Source organism: Oryx dammah, unplaced genomic scaffold (assembly GCF_014754425.2).
Source record: "Oryx dammah isolate SB20612 unplaced genomic scaffold, SCBI_Odam_1.1 HiC_scaffold_1, whole genome shotgun sequence".
Classification (NCBI taxonomy): domain Eukaryota; kingdom Metazoa; phylum Chordata; class Mammalia; order Artiodactyla; family Bovidae; genus Oryx; species Oryx dammah.
Genome location: NW_024070185.1, coordinates 24,866,629 through 24,889,540, shown reverse-complemented (window position 1 = coordinate 24,889,540; position 22,912 = coordinate 24,866,629). Strand labels below are relative to the sequence as shown.

The window sequence follows — 22,912 nt, the reverse complement described above, 5'->3', positions numbered from 1 at the left end:
AAAGAGTATCTGGCACTAAACAGGTACTAAATAAACAGTGAGTGAATTAATGAGGGAGTGTGAAGCAAGACTGTAAACACAGAAAAGGATACAAGAAAAATATCAGCTGGTGATGAGTGCTGGGCAGGAAATGAACCAGGGCTTTGAGAAAGAATGATCTAGTGACCTCAGTAGATGAGTTACTCTGAAGAGGTGACCTGAAAGCTGATAGCTGAATGATAACCAGGGTCCAGCAATAGAACATCAGAAGGAAGAACCTTCCTGAGCAAGGGAGAAGCCGTGCAAAACTCCCAAAGGGAAGATGAGTTTATTGTGTTGAAAGAACTCAAAAAGAAGGTCATTTGGCTGGAGTGTGGCAGGCTGAAGGTAGAGGTGATATGGGATGCTATGGGGGCAACAAGAGACCTGGATGAGAAGTTGGGGTTTTGATCTGAGCGCCACAGGGAGATTGTAGAGACTATTAATCAGGAAAGTAAAATGATATGATTTCCATTTTTATTGACTCACACTGGCTACTTTGTGGTGAGTAGATTATAGACAAGCATGAGCAGAAGCTGGGGGCCCTTTGCAGTTGTCCTTTCAACTCCCCAGGTATCTCTGTTGGCCATTTGGTAGTGATAGGTGCCAGAGAATGAGATCATAAGTAAGGAAATGTCCCTGCTCTCCAGAAACTGAGATATACTGGAGGGCTACTAGAGAATACTACACTCCAGTGGTTTGAAACCATTAATATTATCTCTCTCAAGTAGCTAATTTATAACCTGGAAATATTTCACATATAGAAGGTTATCTTAGGTCCCCCACCAAGGTTCTTAATTATGCGTTTTTAAAATCCTTACCTGATATTTCCACTCCGTTCACGATGGAGTTCTCTTCTATTTGCCCACCTTGTATTCTGAGGCCACATGTAACATAGACCATACACTCGTGTAAAGCCTCCTCCCCCACAAAAAGCTTATTTCTCGTTTGTTCAAAAAGAAGAAAGTTGTCTCACAAAACATGCCTTATCTAATCTGAGCTCTCCACAACATTCTACACAGGCTGAAACCTTCTTTCTAAAAACACTCTCTTACTACTTTAGAAACCACATGCGCTTGGCTGGCTTCCTACTTCTCTGGTTATTCTATCTCAGCATCTTTGGGGTCCTTCCTTCTCTACTCGCCTATTCGCTACCCACTTAGAATTCTCACTCTGTATACACCAGTGATCCCATGGCTCCAGGACTCCTCGGTATGCTGATTCTCCTGTATCTAGCACAGAGTACATCTTTCTTCTGATTCAGATGTAAAATTGTCTGCTAGGAAAAGGAAAAGGCAACCTGCTCCAGTGTTCTTGCCTGGAGAGTCCCAGGGACGGGGGAGCCTGGTAGGCTGCCGTCTATGGGGTCGCACAGAGTCAGACACGACTGAGGTGACTTAGCAGCAGCAGCAGCAGACATCCTAACCCAGATACCCAACAAACGGTCAACTCAGTATCTCTAAGGGCTTCCCAGGTGGTGCTAGTGGAAAATAACCTACCTGCCAATGCAGGATGTGGATTCTATCCTGGGTTGGGAAGATCCCTTGGAGGAGGGCATGGCAACCCACTCCAGTTTTCTTGCCTGGAGAATCCGTGGACAGAGGAGCCTGGCGGGCTACAGCCCATGGGGTCACGAAGAGTTGGACACAGACTGAAGTGACTGGACACACATGTACAATATCTCTAAAACTAAACTCCTCAGTCTTTATCTCAGTAAAAAATACCTTCAGCCACCCAGCTTTCCAAGCCAAAATATAGGTATGCCTCAGAGATAGTGCAGGTTCAGCTCCAGATCACAATAAAGCTAATCAATAATTTTTTGTTTCCCAGAATATATAAAAGTTATGTTTACACTGTAGAGTGCAATAGCATTATGTCATAAAAGCCAATCTATATTCATTAATATAAAAATATTTTCTTGCTATCATCTGAGCCCTCACAGAGTCACAGTAGTAACATCAAAGATCACAGATCACCATAACAAATATAATAATAATGAAAAACTTTGAAATATTGCAAAAACTACCAAAATATGACACAGAGATGTGAAGTGAGCAAATGCTATTAGAAAAATAGTACCAATACGGCCTGGATATTAGGGGAGTTTGGTAGAGAACGGATACCCGTATATGTCTGGCTGAGTCTCTTTGCTGTTCACCCGAAACTATAACAACGTTCTTAATCTAACTATTGCTGTTCAGTCACTAAGTTGTGTCTGATTCTGAAACTCCATGGACTGCAACACACCAGTCTTCCCTGTCCTTCACTCTCTCCTGGAGTTTGCTCAAACTTATGTTCACTGAGTCAGTGATGTCATCCAACCATCTCCTCCTCTGTCATCCCCATCTCCTCCTGCCCTCATTCTTGCCCAGCATTAGGGTCTTTTCCAGTGAGGTGACTCTTTATATCAGATGGCCAATGTATTGCAGCTTCAGCATCAGTCCTTCCAATGAATATTCAGGGTTGATTTCCTTTAGGGTTGACTGGTTTGATCTCCTTGCTGTCCAAGGAACTCTCAAGAGTCTTCAAAAAGCATCAAAGTCTTCAGAAAGTTCAAAAGCATCCATTCTTTGACTATACTGGTCTTTGTTGGCAAAGTACTATCTCTGCTTTGTAATACATTGTCTAGGTTTGTCATAGCCTTTCTTCCAAGGAGCAAGTGTCTTTTAATTTCATGGATGTAGTCACTGTCTGCAGTGATTTTGGTGCCCCCCAAAATAAAATCTGCCACTGTTCCATTGTTTCCCCATCTATTTGCCATGAAATAATAGGACTGGATGCCATGGTCTTCATTTTTTGAATGTTGAGTTTTAAGCCAGACTTTTCACTCTCTTCTTTTACATTCATCAAGAGGCTTTTTAGTTCCTCTTCACTTTCTGCCATTAGGGTGGTGTCATCTGCATATCTGAGGTTATTGATATTTCTCTTGACAGTCTTGATTCCAGCTTATGATTCATCCACCCTGGCATTTCACATGATGTACTCTGCATATAAGCTGAATAAGCAGGGTGACAATATATAACCTTGACATACTCCTTTCCCTATTTTGAACCAATCTGTTGTTCCATGTCCAGTTCTGTCACTTCTTGACCTGCATACAGGTTTCTCAGGAGGTAGGTAAAGTAGGTAAAGTAGCAATGGTACTCCCATTGCTTTAAGAATTTTCCATAGTTTGTTGTGATCCACATAGTCAAAGGCTTTTGTGTAGTCAATGAAGTAGAAGCAGTTGTTTTTCTGGTGATCCAGTGGATGTTGGCAATTTTTAAAATTAATTTATTTTTTAATTGAAGGATAATTGCTTTACAGAATTTTGCTGTTTTCTGTCAAACCTCAATATGAATCAGCCATAAGTATACATATATCCCCTCCCTTTGGAACCTCCCTCCCATCTCCCACCCCATCCCATCCCTCTGGATGTTGACAGTTTGATCTCTGGTTCCTCTGCTTTTTCTAAATCCAGCTTATACATCTGGAAGTTCTCAGTTCACATACTGTTGAAGCCTACCATGAAGGATTTTGAGCATTATCTTGCTAGCGTGTGAAATGAGGGCAATTGTATGGTAGTTTGAACATTGCCCTTTCTTTGATATTGGAATGAACACTGACCTTTTCTAGTCCTGTAGCCACTGCTGAGTATTCCAAATTTGATGGCATATTGAGTATAGCACTTTCACAAAACATCATCTTTTAGGATTTGAAATAGCTCAGCTGGAACTCCATCACCTCCCCTTGGTTTGTTCATAGTAATGCTTCCTAAGGCCCACTTGACTTTATACAACAGGATGTCTGACTCTAGGGGAGTGACCACTCCATCGTGGTTATCTGGTTCATGAAGATCTTTTTTGTATAGTTCTTTGTATTCTTGCCACCTCGTCTTAATCTCTTCTGCTTCTGTTAGGTCCTTGCTATTTCTGTCCTTTATTGTGCTCATCTTTGCATGAAATGTTCCCTTGGTGTCTCTCATTTTCTTGAAAAGATGTCTAGTCTTTCCCATTCTATTTTTTCCTCTATTTCTTTGCATTGTTCACTTAAGAAGGCTTTCTTATCTCTCCTTGCTGTTCTTTGCAACTCTGCATTCAGTTGTGTATATCTTTCCCTAACTCCTTTGCCTTTTGTTTCTCTTCTTTTCTCAGCTATTTGTATGGCCTCCCCAGACAACCATTTTGCCTTTTTGCATTTCTTTCTCTTTGGAATGTTTTGGTCATCACCTCCTGTACAGTGTTACAAACCTCCATCCCTAGTTCTTCAGGCCCTCTGTCTACAGATCTAGTCCCTTGAATCTATTTGTTGCTTCCATTGTATACCCCAAAACAACATAAAAAGTTTTTAAAATGTTCAATAGAAGCCATTGGATACTAAGAAAAAGAAAACAAACAAGGAAAAATAGCACCAATAGGCTTGTTCCATGCAGAGTTGCCACAAACCTTCAATTTATTAAAAAAAAAAAAATAGTATCTCTGAAGCACAAGAAAGTGAAGTGCAATAAAATGAGGCCTGCCTGTATTTCTAGACTGTTCTAGTTCTTCAATGGCGCTTTCACTCTCCACTGTCTCCGTTCTCACTGCCTGTCCTTGGCTTACGTGTCAGCTCTCAATGATGGCTGCAGCCTCCTAACTCTATATTTGCCTTCTCAAGACCAGGGATTGGAAAATTCCAGCCAGTGGCTTTACATTTTTTAAAGGGCTTATTAAGAATGGCTTTTAAAGGATTATTAAAAGAGTCGTTGAAATTGAGCCCAGAGCTGTTTAATTAACTTGCTTAAGATCCCTCACTTAATAAGTGGTGGAGCTGGGGTTTGAACCCAGGTAACTTAAAGGATTATGAAAGGAATGGCTTTTGTATTTTTAAAGGATTATTAAAGACAAATAAAAAGTGGAATATACAACAGAGACCATACGTGGCCCTGAAAGCCTAAAGTATTTGCTATATGTCCCTTTATAGTAAACGGATTCTCACTTCTGCCCTAGATCACTGACATGCTACTGCCAGAGCTTCTTTCTAGCAAAGTCATCCGTGATGCTCCCAGGCTTAAAATTTTTCCCTTGGCCTGCCAGCATTTGAGGATGATTTCCAAATACCCTAGCATGATATACAGTGTCCTTTATCATCTAAAGTCTGCCTACCTTTCTTGCTTCATTTCTTACCAGACCCCTCACTTCACCCCACTGAGCTCTGCCCTTCCACGATACCCCAGTTACTTGCTGTTTATGAGTTTGCCTAGGAACTTCCAGCCACTAGAAGTAAGAGCAAAGAGTCAATATCTTGTGGTGCCTTAGTTGCCCATCACATCCAGGCCAGTGGAGAAATCCTCCTCATCATGGGCATCATTGCTAACAGTTATGAGCACTTGCTTTGAGCTATAAGATGTTCTCAGTGCTTTATAGATGTCCATTTATTTTGTTGTTGTTTAGTTGCTAAGTCGTGTCTAACTCTTTGCAACCCTATAGACTATAGCCCCCCCCCCAGGCTCCTCTGTCCATGGGATCACCCAGGCAAGAATACTGGAGTGGATAACCTTTTCCTTCTCCAGGGGATCTTCCCGACTCAGGGGTTGAACCCGCGTCTCTTGCATTGGCAGGTGGATTCCTTACCACTGAGCTGCCAGGGAACACCCTCATTTATTCCTAGAATAACCCTTTCAGGTTACTATTCCAGTTTTACAAATATTAAAATTGAAGCACAGAGATTGTTAGATTCAGTCTGGCCCCAGGGATCCTGTTTCTTTGTATTGATTTTAACCTTAGTTGAATACATGGGCTTGGCCCTGTTTTAGAAAGAAGCCAGTGGGGTCAGCTAAACTTAGCGTAATCCAGCATTCTATCCTCTAGCCAGCTGGCTTCCAATTTGTGAGGCTTTTGTTTTTATTGTGGCATGTCTGTTTCAGGGAAAGACTTTTCTTCTCTCAGTCGCTCTCCCCTTACATATACACACCCAGCTGTAAATATGCACAGTGCTCGGCACATAATAGGCACTCAGTAAGCATTATTATTGTCACATCTGTGTTTGTATCTCTAATCATGTATGTTTACAGCATTGACAGCCTGTGCATGTATGTGTTTAGATACCTCGACCACAAACAAGATGAAGCTGAACCGTTTCTTGCTTTTCAGTCATTCTGATAAACACTGAACACCACCCGGGCCTTTCTATTCTGCACCACATTTTGAGTTGAGATTCAGGCAAAACCTGAATTTGCATTTGGAGATGAGGCATGCTAGCTGAAAAATCTTGTAACTCCACCCCACGTCCAATATCAGGAGGCTCATGTCATTATGGACAAATATATGTCTAATATTCCTCCATCTGAATCCAACTCCAGAAACAATACCTATAAGGATGTTCAGATTCTCCCAAATTTCCACACGGAGCTGGGTTACCAAACTGGGAAGGGAGGCTGCATGAGGATCAATCTTTTCCTCTGAGAAAGATCTACATACTGCTGATAGTCCCACACTGGTAAGGAAGCCCCCACTTCCTACCCAACACCTTTGGTCTAAGAGTGAGCCTATAGTCACATACTCCTCATAGCTCAGCTGATAGACGTCTTAAAGCATTTAAACAAGACTTTCCTAAAGGTCATGTGACTTTTCAGAGGAATGCAAATGAACATAAAGACAAATATGAAACTAGAGACTTAGGAGAAAATAATGATTCCTTCTTCAGTTCAGTCACTCAGTCGTGTCCGACTCTTTGCGATACCATGGACTACAGTATGCGAGGCTTCCCTGTCCCCTTCTCTCCTTCTTAGGGATGGAGAAACAGCTCACAGGTGCCATTCCATCTATATGGAGCCCTAGGGAACAGGCTAATGCCAGAGTTTCTGCCTTTTGATCCCTGAGCCAGTCCCTGCTTTCTTTCTGTTGTGGTCCTGGGTGCACTCACCTCACTCCACCCATCCCTTTGGTCAGGAGGAGCAAGCTAATGGTACAGCAGTTAACCCTGAGGACAGCCCACAATGGTAGCAAACAGGAAGGCTAGAATCATAGCATCTTATTTCTGCCACTTAATAACCACAGGAGCCTAACAGCTCTGAACCCTTGTTTTCTCATTAGTTAAAATGATCATAACCACCCTGCAGAATAGTGAAGAAGAAGAGAAATACTATCTGTAATATGCCTGGCACACAGTGGATACACATTTGATGGTATAATCATTGTTCCTTAGAGATGAGGCCAGTGTACCACACACAGTCTTCCAGGATGTCACAAAATCAGGAGCATTACTCTTATTTTGAGGAACCCCTGAGCGGTTGTTGGAAGACTAGCACTAAAAAGGTGTCTAGGAAAACACAGTGTGATGGAGAATTGTCAGCCTATATCCAGACAACAGGAGAGTGTGCTTATACTCTACGGACAGTTTTTTCTGATGTTTTTGATCTGGTAGGATAGAGAAATATGTATGCTCTAAATGTTTATACTTCCCAGAAAGCTCTGGACAGTGTTCCAAAGTGGTGTTGAATAGAAGATGAATTAAGGAGTATTTGGAAGGCTTTAGCTCGGGCAACACAGAGTATCCACAGATGGAAACTTCTTCGAATGGAAGAGAGAATCAGATGGAAAATGCCTCCAGGGTCAATTTCAGAACCACACTTGTGAATAATGCTATATGTAAAAGTCATAAGCACATGAAATGCAGTTTCTAAGTTTGTAGATAATATAAAAACTGGAGGCTGGGCAGATAGTGAGGGAAGAAGAAACCAGTTTCAATTTGGTTTGGCTTGTTTCCTTTATAGAACCAAAGGAAATGGAGATGACAAATGTTTTTCCCAGTTGAAAAGTATAAGAAAAGCAAGTCAGAAAAAAGAGCCATCTCAGTAAATAGATAAAGCTTAGCCAAAAAAAAAAAAAAAGAAGATCAGTGCAAGGTCACAGAAGTGACCACATGAATCAGAGAACATTAGAGGACACAAGACAATTAGTGACAACCAGTCACTGTCCACTCTCTGAAAAGCTGGAGAGTCTCAAAAGATTCCCCTAACAGTTAATTCATTCTTCCTAGAAAAGTGGTCCTAGCAAATAGCATTTCTGAAAAAGTGGTTAACATTTTAGTATAAATGAGGAAGGCACCAAAACAAACCAGAAGTGAAAGTGCTTCCGTGTTCTAGGTTGGGGTCAGCAAACTTTTCTTGCAAAGGGCCAAACAGCAAACATTTTAGCTTTGCAGGCTATCCCATCTGTCTCAACTATTCAGTTCTGCCAATGGAGCATCAAAGCAGCCATAGATTCTTAATCTGCTATGGCTGAGTGCCAATAAAACTTTATTTACAAAAGCAGGTGACAGCTGGCTACAGTTTGATGATCTCAATTCAAGGTAAATAGGAAATCCAGGCAGTCGTTTCATGCATAGGTCTGCAGTTTGAAATGAATTACCTGGCAGGAAGATAGAACTACTCATATTAGCAAATTCAAGACTTTATGAATTTCTGAAGAGAAGGAAGCTGAAGGGTTTGGCAGAAAGTATTAAGACAGAGTTAAGAATGTGTGGTCAGTGACCTTTCCCATTCCAAAAATATTTTCTATACTTCCACCTGGAGCAGTCATGGAGCTTCCAGCATTAAGTTAAGTAACTTTTAGTTGGCAATTAAAAGCAGCCAAGGTTAAAAAAAAAAAGTTGCCCTTGCCAAATGGTGATACAAAACTCTTCATGAACCTCAAGTCTGTTCTCCAAAATGTCTGTACAAAATAAAACTCTCCCTTGCAAGTGTCTGGGCTACTATAATTTTTGGTTTCAGAAAAACATTCTTGCAGAAGATGTCGTCTCACAATATTCTTTCTGTCCTCCAGCTTCAAGCTAGTTAAAATCTAGAAAATTCTTGTTAGCAATTGTCCATTTCCCTGAGTAACGACAAATCTTGGCACAAATTACCCCCCAACAAAAATGAGGCCAAACCACATGCCTTCCAGCTATTTAAAATCCAGAATATTCTTATTAGTGATTGTCTATGTCCCTGAGAAACATTGGCATATATTACACTCAACCAAAAATAAAGCCAAACCACATGCCTTCTTACTAGGCCCCAGTGGATGTTTGAATAGAGTCTGTTTTTTTTAAGGTCAAAGGTCATTCCCCATTCCCAATTCCCTGCACCAACTGAGCAAGTTACTTCTCAGAGCTTTTGTGTCATCTCTAAAATATGATAATGACAGACCAGTAACATGAATGAAATTGTATGAAGCTTATACACTTGTCTACTAAATACCTGCTCCCATTCTCCCTTTATGGTAGATTTGATTATCCTAATCTTAGGAATCCCTAAGCAGAAAAAAGTGCATTTCAGGGAAAGGCAAAGACCTCAACACCTCCTCCTTGGGGTTGTGAGCTGATATTCTTTGCACAATATCCTTTAACTGCTTCTAAGCTCACCTTTTCCCAATTCTTATTCTTTTACTCATTTTTTTTTTTTTTTGCAATTGCAGAATTCTGGCATTTTAAAAAGTGTTCTAAAATATCAGTATCTGGTTAATAGTGTTAAAACAGTTATGGAAATGACTAGTTGTCTTTATTCCGAGATTCCTGAGTCAAGAATAGAATTGAGGCTGTTGCCAACCCAGTGTGCCACGTGGCCTCAGTCCTCTGCTTGTCTTTCCCACCCGCAGGACTTCCACCAAGATACACACACTGTGGCCCGTGCCCTGCTCTCCCACACAGCATACCCCTCACCTCTTCCCCTGTGGCCCTGATTTATGTGTTTTTTTCTTGAAAACTGTTCATTTCTCAGTCATTTACCCATGTCAAAGCAGCTCATCACAACATCCAGATTACATAGGTTCAGATGTGAAGAGTGAATGATGATGGCACTAGTAATGTTGCTGTTCAGTCGCTTAGTTGCGTCTGACCCTGTGACTTCATGGACTGTAGCACATCAAGCTCCTCTGTCTTCCGCTGTCCTCTGGAGTTTGCTCAGATTCATGTCCACTGAGTCAGTGAGGCTACCTCATCTGTCTCATCCCCTGTCACTCCCTTCTCCTTTGGCCTTCAATCTTTCCCAGCATCAGGGTCTTTTCCAATGAGTCAGCACTTCACATCAGGTAGTCAATTTCCTAATGAATAGTTAGGGTTGATTTCCTTTAGGATTGACTGGTTTTATCTTCTTGCTGTCCAAGGGACTCTCAAGATGCTTCTCTAGCACCACAATGCGAAAACATCAATTCCTTGGCACTTAGCCTTCTTTATGGTCCCATTCTAACATCCGTATGACTACTAGAAAAACCATAGCTTTGACTATATGGATCCCTGTCAGCAAAGTGATGTGTCTGCCTTTTAGTACACTAGGTTTTTCATAGCTTTCATTCCAAGGGGCAAGCGTCTTTTAATTTTGTGGTTGTGGTCACTATCCTCAGTGATTTTGGAGCCCAGAAAAATAAAGTCTGTCAGATTTTATTTTCTTGGTGATATCAGAAACAACCACTAAATATTAATAATAACCTGCACTTCCCTAGTATTTACTACTTGTCACGTACTTTTCTGTGTTTTTGAAATACCTGGACTCAACATAGAATATTCACAACACCCCTCAGTTGGTGCAGTAATGCTCCTCATTCTGTGTGTGAGAAAACTTTGCCACTCAGAAGTAAATTACTTGTGCTAGGTTACAGAGATACTGAGTGGGACAACTGGGGGCTGGGGCCCAGTCCCTGTGGCTCTGGAGTCTGTGCTCTTATCCACTGTGCTATATTGTCAAAATGATCATTTTCAGCTCCACTGCTTGGAAGGTCACTAAACAAGTGTTTTGGCTTCCCTGGTGGCTCAGATAGTAAAGAATCCACCTGCCGTGAGGGAGACCTGGGGTTGATCCCTGGGGTGGCAAGATCCCCTGGAGGAGGGCATGGCAACCCACTCCAGTATTCTTGCCTGGAGAATCCCCACAGACAGAGGAGCCTGGCGGGCTACAGTCCATGGGGTTGCAAAGAGTCAGACATGGCTGAGCGACTTAACACAGCACAAACGTGTCTATTAAGTACCCATACATTGTGTGTGCATGCTCAGTCCTGTTAGACTCTTTGTGAACCCATGGGCTGTAGCATGCCAGGCTCTTCTGTCCACTGAATTTTCTAGGCAAGAATACTAGAGTGGGTTGCCATTTCTTACTCCAGGCAATCTTCTTGACCGGGGATCAAACCCAGGTCTCTTGCATTTCCTGCACTGCCAGGTAGATTCTTTACCAGCTGGGAATCCCCATTTATTTGGCATGTCAGCACTACACTGAATACTGAAGTGACAACCATAAAAAGGAGTCTTTGAAGTTTTTTTTTTATTATTTTTAATTGGAGGATGATTGCTTTTTGGTATTGTGTTGGTTTCTACCATATATCAACATGAATCAGCCATAGGTATATGTATGTCCCCTTCCTCTTGAACCTCCCTCCCACCTCCCATCCCATCATACCCCTCTAGGTTGCCACAGAACACCAGATTAGAGCTCCCTACATCATACAGTACATTTCCGCTGGCTGTCTAATTTTACATATGCTAATGTGTGTGTTTCGATGCTGCTCTCTCCATGCGTCTCATCCTCTCCATGTCACCCTGTGTCCACAAGTCTATTCTTTATGTCTGCCTCTCCATTGCTGCCCTGCAGATAGGTTTATCAGTACCATCTTTCTAGATTTCATATATATGCGTTCATATATGATATTTTTTTTTCTCTTTCTGACCTACTTCATTCTGTATAATAGGTTCTAGGTTCATCCACCTCAGTAGAACTGAGTCAAATGCATTCGTTTTTATGGCTGAATAATATTCCAATGTGTATATGTACCACAACTTTTGAGGTATTTGTTTACAATCTAACTGGAGGGATAATATGTGGTAGAGTGAAAGGACTTCATAGTACAAGGTAAAACACGTCTGTAACGTCAAGAAAAGAAGGGGTTCTTGTGGACTGTGGAAATACAGAAGGTTGAACTAGAACTTGTTCTTTAGGGATGGGGAGAACTTGAAAGAATCAGCAGGAGGAGGAAGAAAATGAACACTGCTCAAAACTAATGACAAGGAGAGTCAACGAGGCCGTATTGAATGGAAAGACAAGTTTGTGCTAGAATGTCGGACAGATAAGTTTGAAAACATGAAGAAGACACTATTCTAAAGAGAAAGGATGTACCTATAATTTCCAAGTTCTAGTTGAGAAAATGGGTTTAAGAATCCTCTGTTAGGATGAGAGTCTTGAAATGGTACATCATGGTCAGTGTAGCAAATGAGTATTTCTGTGTCTAGAGCTTGAAATTTTTCCTCTGACAACTGGAAATTCCAAGGAGGAATTTCAAAATGGAAATGTAGATTACCCCTACCTGTACCATTAAAAATTACTAATTTATTAGATGTATCTGATGCTTAAACTGATGCCTTTTTACTTAGAAAATAGTGAGAAACTACTTCTTAGAAATAGTTCTTCAGAAATTGTAAGCTCACTCCTTTATTTGATCCTCACAAGATCTCTCTGAGGTATTCTGCTCAATATGCAGAAGGAACATAGAGGCTCACAGAGCTGAAACACTTGCCTAAGACCACTATCTGAGTCCCTGTCTCTTGACTGTAGTTGGGAATCCTTTCCCCCCACTGCAGTTTCACATGGTTGGTTGTTGACATGACTTTGAGAAGTGGGCAGTTATATACAGTGGTATCCCCACTGAGCCAAGGATTTTGAAGGCATCATGATACCACCCCATGTACAAGATTTCTAGACCTTTCCTCAAGACACCCAGAGAAACCTCCTTGCAAATGCAGAGGAGAGAACTCCACCTCAAGCAGCGTGTGCTTGGTAGGACTGACCCAGGAGTACTTTGTCCATAACATACTCATTTAGACAATGAAGGCTTGTGTAACTGAAACAATTATTTGTACTCTCTCAGGTGGTCTTTAATTTGTAGAATGCTTGAGAAGGCAGGCTGTCACCTTTACAAGTAAAGGTCACCCAAAAAAGCAAAACTGCTCTTTCATTTCCTAGCTAAAAATAATGGGCAAAGAAATTAAGCAGTAAGCTTTAGCCCAATAAACCAAAAGGGAATGTAGGTGTGGAAGGAAAGCAATGAGTAGTAATATACCTAATATGACTATAGCACCATTTGCTGTATAGATCTTAATTATGCCCTATTCCATGTCCCCTCGTCCTCTAATTCCATAAATTCCCAAACAACCCCAGAGAAATCTTTCTGGTTTTGTTTGGAAAGCAGCACTTTGTTTCTGAGCCTGCACATTCTAAAACACATCTGTCAAACCTGAAACCTACATACAAGCTGACAGAAATCAGCTACCAACAAATTAAGTTAAATTAATAGAGTAGATGCCTGAAATACAAAGAAAATGTTTTTTTCCCTAGGAGTCTCACTCTCTCTAGATGCCAGACTAAATAAATTAAAGTAAACCTCAATCTCCAGCAAGCCCTTTTCTTTGCCTTGTCACATTTCCTAGAGAGTCCTGCATGGGAGCCCTCTCCAGAAGTATTGCTCCCCCTAGTGGCAGCCTCCAAACTCCCATCTACCAATTTTATGGGCATATTAAAGATTGAAAAAAAGTACTGGACCAAGAAATCTTATTTCAAATCCTGATTTTGATGCCAAATAACTATGCACCTCCTTGAGCTAAAGAGTTCAGTTTTATGACTACAAGCAATTTCTAAGTATATGCACTAAACAAGAAATTCAGATTCATCCCGTGTAGATTTTGTCTTAAGACAACATTTAAGACTGTTTTATGATGTTAAATACTTTAGTTTCTATATCTTTGTATGCAGTCTGTGGAATAGAAGACTGTATGGATGCCAAATATTCAGATCTAAATTCTCTTTTTTTTTCCATTCCCATTATTCCCATCTTAGTTCAGACCCTTACGGCTTTGTATCCAATGTGATGGATCTCCCCACTTCTCTTCACCAACTTTGTGTGAGTTCTTTTCCAGGCTCATACAGTTAGGAAGTATCATGGCTCAGTCAGTAGCCTGGAGGAACTGATACAGTAAGCTTACCTCCACTTAAAAGGAGTTAGTTGGGTCAGGCCCAATGTGAGAGTGGAGTTTACACTCTCTGCATGAGATCAGGCAGGTATAGTAGTTCTATGGGAAAAAAACAAAATGATCTAACTATAGAAGCTAATAAATTACCTGGGGGGTGGGGCGGTGGGAAATCGGCTAGTATCATGAACCCCTCTCCCTTCCTCACAATCTTTTCATCCCCTGTCGTTCCTCAGTTTTAATTCTCTATCACAGTGTGAAGCATTACCAATGGAAGGGCCACGGGATATACCAAGAGGAGGTCTGCAGCTTCCTTATATACCTCATTTTAACAGTTCCTTCTGCTGGATAGGAAAACATACTTCAACTGGGTTTTAGAAATTGATATGCTGAAATGTAGAAAAATAAAGGGATATGCCAATGGTAGCTACATAAATCTTAGAAACAAAATCAAATTCAGAAAACCTACCTTCTAATCTCCTCTTCTAAGTATTCTCTTCAAGAACCCCTTCTGATAGAACTCTCATCAAGTCAGCATTTCTTTTTTTTAATCTAAAACAGCCTGAATACGTGAAAAGATTTGGCAATAATACCATGCTGCATCTATTAAGATTCCTACCAAAAACAAAAAAAGATATTATCTAAATATTGTATGGCTTAGCAAAGATAAGCAAATTATACAGTCATCTTTCTCTTATTATCTCTTTGAAATAAACTAACCAATTAGAGTGTAATTGATAATTTTGAGAGAAAACACCTAACTTGGGTGGATGCGTGAATGAATGAGTGGATGAGTCCAGTCACGGTGTCTTGTAGCCTGTCATCCCTCACAAAGTTTCAGCTCTCCTTCAATGCCACGGAAGCCAGACTGTTCCTGTAATAGCGGTGATGGCACTGAATCAAATACAATCATCCAGAAATTTCCCTTTAGCTAAGGTATTTCAGTTTCCTTCCTCATTGTTACCAGAAGTGCCCAAACATAGTGAGAGTGGGGAAGGATTGGTGCAAGCCCTGATTTTCCTCTCTCCTCCCTTTTCCTCCAACAGGAGGTAAGAGAAAGCAGTGCGGTAGTTCCAAGGCTGAGAACAGATTTGAGAAGGCCTGATTCATTGCCAGACTAGTCACCTACCTCAGGATAATTAAGAGCTGACTAGAGGTGACGCCAAACTACACATGCCAATAGAGTCTGGAGAGGCCCCAGCAGAGACAGAGTGAAGAAAAAGAAGTGTGTGGTGGGAGGCTGCCGGTGGAGCAGGAGATCTGAATCCTAGTCTTAATTTTATCATTAGATATTGTTTTGTGCCTTACCTGAAAAGCAACCCCTTACCTGCTTGACTCCCATGGATGGATGCCAACATATGAGGGGAACATATGTTGGAAGCTCTTGGAAGCTTTGGAAATTACTAAGGAGGTGGAAAGAATCACAAAGATGGGAGTGATGGACTCCTGGAACCGCAAAGCCACCGCTAACTCATTTCCATGCTGTTGAATGATGTATTGACTTAAGGCCCGGTCAGGTCCGGCGATGGATCCCTAAAGTTCCCATCCAATCCTCCCCCAACTCTTCTAGATTCCCCACCTCCACAAACACACTACAGTTATCACCAGCCTCACCATGACATCAGCTTAAAGTCATCATTAGTCATCGTCTGCTTAACTACCATAAAAGGTACTTCTTAGAAATGGCATCCATCTAGGGAAAAAAAAAAAAAAAAGCCTGAGATAGGTGTGGATTTTGAAGCTCATAGTTTGTACTCACCATTTGATTCTCATAATCCCTTTCAGGTAAAGCAACGTATCTGAACTCCATGGTGATTATTCTAGAATTATCTCTACCATGACCCTGACGGGCAGGCTTTGCCTTCATTCTTCTGACATCTTCTCTACAGAGGGCCCTCTGCCAAGAATTGTGGGAAATGAAACAATAAATAAGATCTAATGTTTGTGCCCAGTAATATTTACAGACTAATGAAGACAATAGAATTGAGACATAGCTACACATACAGCTTCCTTCTGCATCCTCTTGTCAGCAGTCGATTTCTGACTTCCTCTCTCCCCCTCCAAGCCTTAACAGATGCCTTTGTCCATATCTGGAAGCTCGGCCTGCTTTCCACCATCCAGAGCATTAATAACTCTTCCTTTATAACTTTGCCTTTTCCTGAAGCCTTCCCCAAATCCATCGGCACCATTCATTCTAACGTCTCCTCTCACCCCCAGTGTATGTCTTATGTGTATTCAGTGTCCATAGGCTGTCTGCTCCAACAATTAGCATTTAGCCCAAGCAGTCGACAAACTGCGTAAGCAATCCCAAACCACCTTATTTGGGCTCGCTTCCAGAATCACACTCAACAAAGTGGCAAGAGAGGCTGGTTTCCTGTGTGTCATTGTGGCTAGTTGGTGCCTGTTGTTAAACAGGGTTCTGTTTAATATCCCCTGGGGTTCCTTCCAGCTTTACCCATGTCCAGTGCCAAAAAGGAGTCAACTGACCTGACCAGGTCTACATTTCTTCTCTGTTGCTCCAGGATTCTTCTGCAGCCAGATGATTCCTTACAGATCCTGGCACCTGTGGAAGCTGATGTGGGTTTCTACACTTGTAATGCTTCAAATGCCTTGGGATATGATTCTGTCTCCATTGCCATCACATTAGCAGGTAATGTGAAAACCCCTGTTCAGTTCGGAAACTGCTGAGTAGGTGCCCACAGCGTGCTAAGTGGGGTCAGGGAGACAGACATAAATGAGATCCATTCCCTGCCTTTGGAAGTTTGTGACCTATAACTGTAATTAAATGAAGATAGCATGTAATATGAGATAGAATGAATGAAATAAGTTTTGATAACCAAAGAGGGTGCAGTTGCATTCTACCTGAGAAGTCTTAGACTTTGGGTAGACTTTTGATAACAGAGATGCAGGGACGAGCATGAGCATAGATATATACAAGGAAGTAGTCTATGGGGGAACATGACCTAAGGTCATCAAATGATCTTTTCACTTTTACTCCCACCTATTACAAAGGAAACTTTAAGATCCTTGGGTAGCTGGAATTCTGTGACTGTGGGCTGGAGCACAAGTGTTCTTCTCTCCAACTGTTTATTTCAACCTTTTGCTCTAATACACCTGCCAGTACTTCACCTTTATCCATAGAGCTTAGGCAAACCATTCTATACATGGCCACTTCAGAAAATCGCAATTCAGAGTGCAGTGCCTTCCAAAGTTGCAATTTGGTATATGTTTTTTTATTTTAAAAAATTTTTTGTTTTATGTTGAGATATAGCCAATTAACAGTGTTGTAATAGTTTCAGGTGAATAGCAAAGGGACTCAGCCATACATTTGCACATATGCGTTCTCCCTAAAATTCCCCTCCCATCCAGGCTGCCACGTAACATTGAGCAGAATTCCCTGTGCTATACAGTAGGTCCTTGCTGGTTATCCATTTTAAACATAGCAGTATGTATATGTTGATCCCAAATTCCCTTACTATCCTTTCTCCCATCTTTTCCCCTGGTAAGGTTGTGGTCTTATAGTAAGACACTTTTATAAAGCCATCCTTACATAGGACGGATCCTTGCCTTTAAAACTAAGAGACCTTAGAGACCAGCTGAACTCTGAACCAGGGCCCACAGTTCTTAGCGACCAGGCAACCTGAGGTCACGCAGCCTCTCCGCTGGTGGCTGGGAGAAGGGAACTGAGCTCTCCTAACCCCCAGATCATGGTCCCCTCGTCTCCCCACTGATGCTTTCAATCTGGGCTCCCTTCCTCAGGTCTGGGCCATGCAGCCTTTGTGGCGGTGTGTTGCATGTGTTTGTATTTATTCTTTTCGATTGCCGCTCCCATGAGATGATTCATTCGTTGCTAGAAAAGCCGACATCACCCCACACTGACCTCATCTATCCACGCCAGGATTATGTTGTCACACGTTTTCCAGTCACACATGCTACTCCCTTGCATATCTGTTTAGCAATAGTATTTCTACCCCCATGACCTAAGGCTGATCTGGGAAGGGACCTTGAGCAGGACGCTCTGCAGAGAGGGTGAAAGTCCACAAACAGTAAGACCAGCTGAGGGGCCCTGAGGGGATTACAGACTATTGTTAATGCCTTTTTTTTTTTTTTTTTGAATAGAACGTTTGCTTTGTTCCTAATGTATTCCAGTCATAATCTTTATGCCCCTCTTTGTACAGAGTCCAGATGCTTGGCACCCATCTGGTTAATTCTCTTCTGCCTTACCCGCCCCCCCAGCATAGTCTGCCTTGGCCAGGGTAGTGCGGACAGCCTTCCAACTGCTGGCAAATAGTGGCTCTTACAGGATTAACTCTCTTGTTTATATTTATCCAGATACGGTTCAGCTCTGTCACAGACTAAATACCCTTTGTTCACCTGAATTTAATATGATTCATGGAAACCTGTCTGGAATTAAGCAAAGCAATTGTAACATCAGGCTTGTCTTCAGCTCTTTGAAGAGGAGCTATTGGAGGCTGCCAAAATGTTCAAAGCCAGGAAAGAGAGAGAGCAGCCAAAGAGGCACCGGGGAAGAAGGAGGAAAGGAGCTGAGCGATGAAGTAGTTCACGGACACCACACCCAGAGCTTAGGGAGCTGTGTCTTTGTCTTCAGTGGTGGGGTCTGTTCAGGTCTGCTGGCAAGTCTGTCAGACAATCCCTCTGAAAGTTAAGGATCAAAATGGAGATGTTGCTTTAAGATTGTATTTGTATCTTTACCTGGGATTATCACCTAGCCCGACGTCAATGTCTACACTCACAGTTTTAAGGTGACTCACCAGCTACTGTTCTGAGCACATCCTCTGCCAAGTATTATCAGTGTGGAGCAGTAATTTAGACCTGAGTTTTGTGATCTGTGATGCTTACAGACTAGTGAAGGCAATAGATGTATACGTGACCACCTAGAATCAAGAGATAGAGCTTCTTTCAAATGTACCCATTAAGATCCTGCATAGCCATGTATAACATACAACCCAAATACCATGTAAGTGGTGGGGCGGGGGGGGTGGGGGGTGGGTGGGTTGTAAGGGGTGCAGCGGGGAGATATGTGAGGCATATCTAAAGGATACCGTTCTACTGTTCGTTAGCTGTGTGTACCTTAAACAAAGGGTATAAGCTCACTGAATCTTCCTTCTCATCTGTAAGAGTGAAATTAATCATATTTTACAAGATTGTTATGAGGGTAAATAAGATTGCACATGTGAAAAAGCCCCGAGCCCAAAGCCAGGCACATAGTTCACACCTAATAAATATTTCTCTTTCTTCCTCTAGCTCTTCTAAGATGAAACACATCCTGAAATCAATTCTAAAATGTGTAAAACATTAGCCCAACTTTGCATCCATGCATTTTTCACTGTACATCTTCACACTGAAAATTTGCAAGTATTGGGTTGGCCAAAAAGTTCGTTAGGGTTTTTCCAGAACTCAAAGCCAAACGAACTTTCTGGCTTAACCAATACTTCCTAAGTGTTAGTCGCTCAGTCATGTGCAGCTCTCTGCAACTCCACGGACTGTAGCCTGCCAGGCTCCTCTGTCCATGGGATTCTCCAGGCAAGAATACTGGAGTGGGTTGCCAGTCCCTCCTCCAGGGGATCTTCCTGAGCTAGGGCTTGAACACAGGTCTCCTGCATTGTGGGCAGACTCCTTACCCTCTGAGCCACCAGAGAAGCCCATTAGGAGCTAATTCAGCTCTGTCTTTGTGCTCATGCTCAGTTCAGTTGTGTCCAACTCTTCGGGACCCCATGGACTGTAGAGCCTGCCAGCTCACTCGTGATCAGCCCGTCATGGTAAACCTCAGTACCTCTATGCTTTAAAAGGCATTGTAGAGTTGTGGATTTTGTGTTTTGTTTTTTACCTCGACTTCAGTATAAATGTAGCCCCCCCCCAAAAAAAAGGATTTTGTTTGAGGCTCAAAGCATTCAGGTGTCCCCTTGACATTAGCGAGACCCAAGTCTTGCTTGGGTCTCCTAGGTCTTGCTTGGATCTTGCTAATGCACCTGAATTGACCAGATGTGGGGAAATTTGTTCATAGTAATTCACAAGAGCAAGCCTAGTGTGGCAGTTAAGCCTGCAGGCTCCAGAGCCTCACAGTCTGGATTTGCCTAACTGTCACATCCAAGTTACATATTCCTGAGCAGCTTCTTCATACTCTCTGACTCAGTTTCTTTATTTGACTTATGGTGATAATAATAGTGTTTGACTCAGAAGGTTCTTGTGGAGGTTAAATGCCTTCATTCATGTAAAATGCTTATAAGTATGCCTGGCATGTAGCAAGCACTCAATACTTGTTCACTCTTATTATTATTATTGTGAAGATAAAGCAAAAGCCAGGTTATTTTTACAGTAGGGGAGATTCCTTTTCAGAGACTGGAATGCTCACAAACCCTTTGTAGAGCACCTCTGTCTAATGTCTCAACATCTCAATGTCAAGGGGAAAGCTGAATTAGCTATATGAAAAGCGGTTGGAGTGTGCCTGGATTCAGAGCAAGGGAGGTGGCTATACGAGGACTGTTTCACATGGGAGAGGAAGGGAGAGCTGATGAACCCTCCCTGGCCCATCATTAGACCATTCCTGTTCCCCCATCCTCTGAGTTGAGTGTGTTGTCAGTTCTGCTGCTCAGGTTTATGGTAGGTCCATTAGTACTCTCTACAACTTTTGTTTAAATATAGAAACATCATTTAGTTTTAGATATACCAAACCTTCCTACTCTGCCTTATTTAAGCCTGTAAAACATTGTTTTTAGAGCTTCTTTGCTTCTCTAAATTGTCTTTGCTTCTCTCTAAATTCATCAGTATGTGTTGATTTTATCTTTTAAGTCCCAAAGGTTTTGAGAGTACTTTACAAGTACCTCTCAGGGTGGAGATGCCTAATGTTTCGCTACCTACCTCCCTGGTTCCAGAAACTTACAGCATGTAGACCCAGTGGCCCAAAACTCCTTTCTGTCCTAAACTGGACTCAACTGGATGCTTCGCTGGATGTTTCACTGCTCAGAAAGTAGATGGGAGGGGAGGGGAGCAGCGGCTTGGGAGGAGTTTAAGAATGTCACCAAAAGGTCACACACCTAACACGTTGAAGGACAGTTGAGTCTGTGCGCATTTGTAGCCATAGGTAAAGGAGAATTTCTGTTGTGCACAACAAGGCACGAAGATTGGAGAGCCATCTTGACTAGTGAGATTCTGCATTCAGCCAACATTGCTCAGAAAACTGCCAGATCCGAGCAGCGTAGGCAGCATTTTGAAGGAAAGCAGTAGTTTCCTGGTAAATTGCTTCAGTCTGGACCAGTGGAGGGGGAGCTCTGCTTACCAATGCAGATGAGGCCCATCCAGGTGTAGCCCACTGATGAAGTCATAGCCATAAGGGAAACGTATTTGGTTGTCATTGATTTTATAAGATCACAAAAGAGATACTGTAAGGCCTGCTTGACATCATCAATGGAAAATGAGAAGATGGGGGCTGAGGGATGAGCATATCTTTCATTGAAAAGAGAGAACACAGATGAGCTCATCCCAAGTGTTCACAGGAAGAAAGAGACAGAAAATATTTCTCCTTTCCTGGCACGTTTTTCTGCTTTCCTATGAGTTGAATAGCTAACACATATTGTGTCTAATAAAGAGATCACAGAAACCTCACTGGGAAAATAAAAATAAAAGGCAGTTGGGCTGGGTTTTTTTTTTTTTTAATTCTCCTTTCTCAGCCCCCTCCTCGTTATGATTTAGTAGCTGCAATAAAGACAAGCAGTTTTGTAAGCTTTCCATAATGTAAGTCATTTCAAATTGGCATTTCTGAATTCTTCATCCAGCAACTCTGTTCACCAGGGGAGGATTCTGCTGCATAGAGAGTTAGGCTCAGAGAGGACTTTGTCACCGTGGTGACAGCCAGCAATGAAAGATTTGCCCCAGTGCACCAGATCAGAGGGAAAAGCATAGAAGTTTACCTGTGTTCCTAGTGATGCTCTGAACATCAGGGTAATGGCCACTGACTCATTCAAGCTGCCATCAAGGGGCCTCATTATCTGTTACAATACCGAGTAACCAAGATTCTTAAGTTTTCCTCAGTATGTATAGATGTGTAGCATGCTCACTGAGGAAGCCTAGCTTTCATAGAATTCAAATGAAAGGGATGAGAGTATAGCAGGAGAATTAACTTTCTCTGCTCCCCAGCAGAATAGAGGAAGCAAACAAAGAAATAATCTAGCTTAGCCCATCTCACATCCTGAAAAAGCAATACCCACGTCTGTTCAATGGAATGAGGGAAGGATGGGTGGTGAGACAGGTTCAGTTCAGTTCAGTCACTCAGTCATGTCTGACTCTTTGCGACCCCATGAATCGCAGCACGCCAAGCCTCCCTGTCCATCACCAACTCCCGGAGTTCACTCAGACTCACGTCCATCGAGTCCGTGATGCCATCCACCCATCTCATCCTCTGTCGTCCCCTTCTCCTCCTGCCCCCAATCCCTCCTAGCATCAGAGTCTTTTCCAATGAGTCAACCCTTCTCATGAGGTGGCCAAAGTACTGGAGTTTCAGCTTTAGCATCATTTCTTCCAAAGAAATCCCAGGGTTGACCTATTCCAGATACTTTGAATAAGTGGGGTCCTACCTGGTCCTTTGTTAGTGACTTAGCATAATGTGTTCAGGATTCACCCGTGTTGTGACATGAATGCTGCATTCCCTTTTGTGGTGGAGTAATAGTATTCCATTGTATGAATATACCACATTTTCTTCCACTCATTAGTTGATGGACATTGGGATTATTTCCAGGTTTTGGCTGTCATGAATAGTGCTGCAGTGAGCATTTATGTGCAAGCTTTTGTGTGGACATCTTTTCATTTCTCTTGGGTGTATATACCTAAGAGTTGAATTGCTGGGTTGTATGGCACTTATGTGTAACTTTTTAAAAAATTGTCAACTGTGTTTCAAAGTAGCTGCACCATTTTGTATTTCCATCAACAGTATAAG

At 42.1% G+C, this 22,912-nt stretch overlaps 1 protein-coding gene across 1 annotated transcript in view; it reads left to right on the top strand.

The window, feature by feature from the left end:
• The window catches only part of ADAMTSL1 (ADAMTS like 1), a 797,811-nt gene that overhangs the window by 651,572 nt on the left and 123,327 nt on the right, over positions 1–22,912 (top strand). Inside the window, exon 20 of the mRNA XM_040238476.1 lies at positions 16,485–16,612. Within this exon, the coding sequence (XP_040094410.1) occupies positions 16,485–16,612 (128 nt within the window). The remainder of the gene's footprint in view (positions 1–16,484; positions 16,613–22,912) is intronic.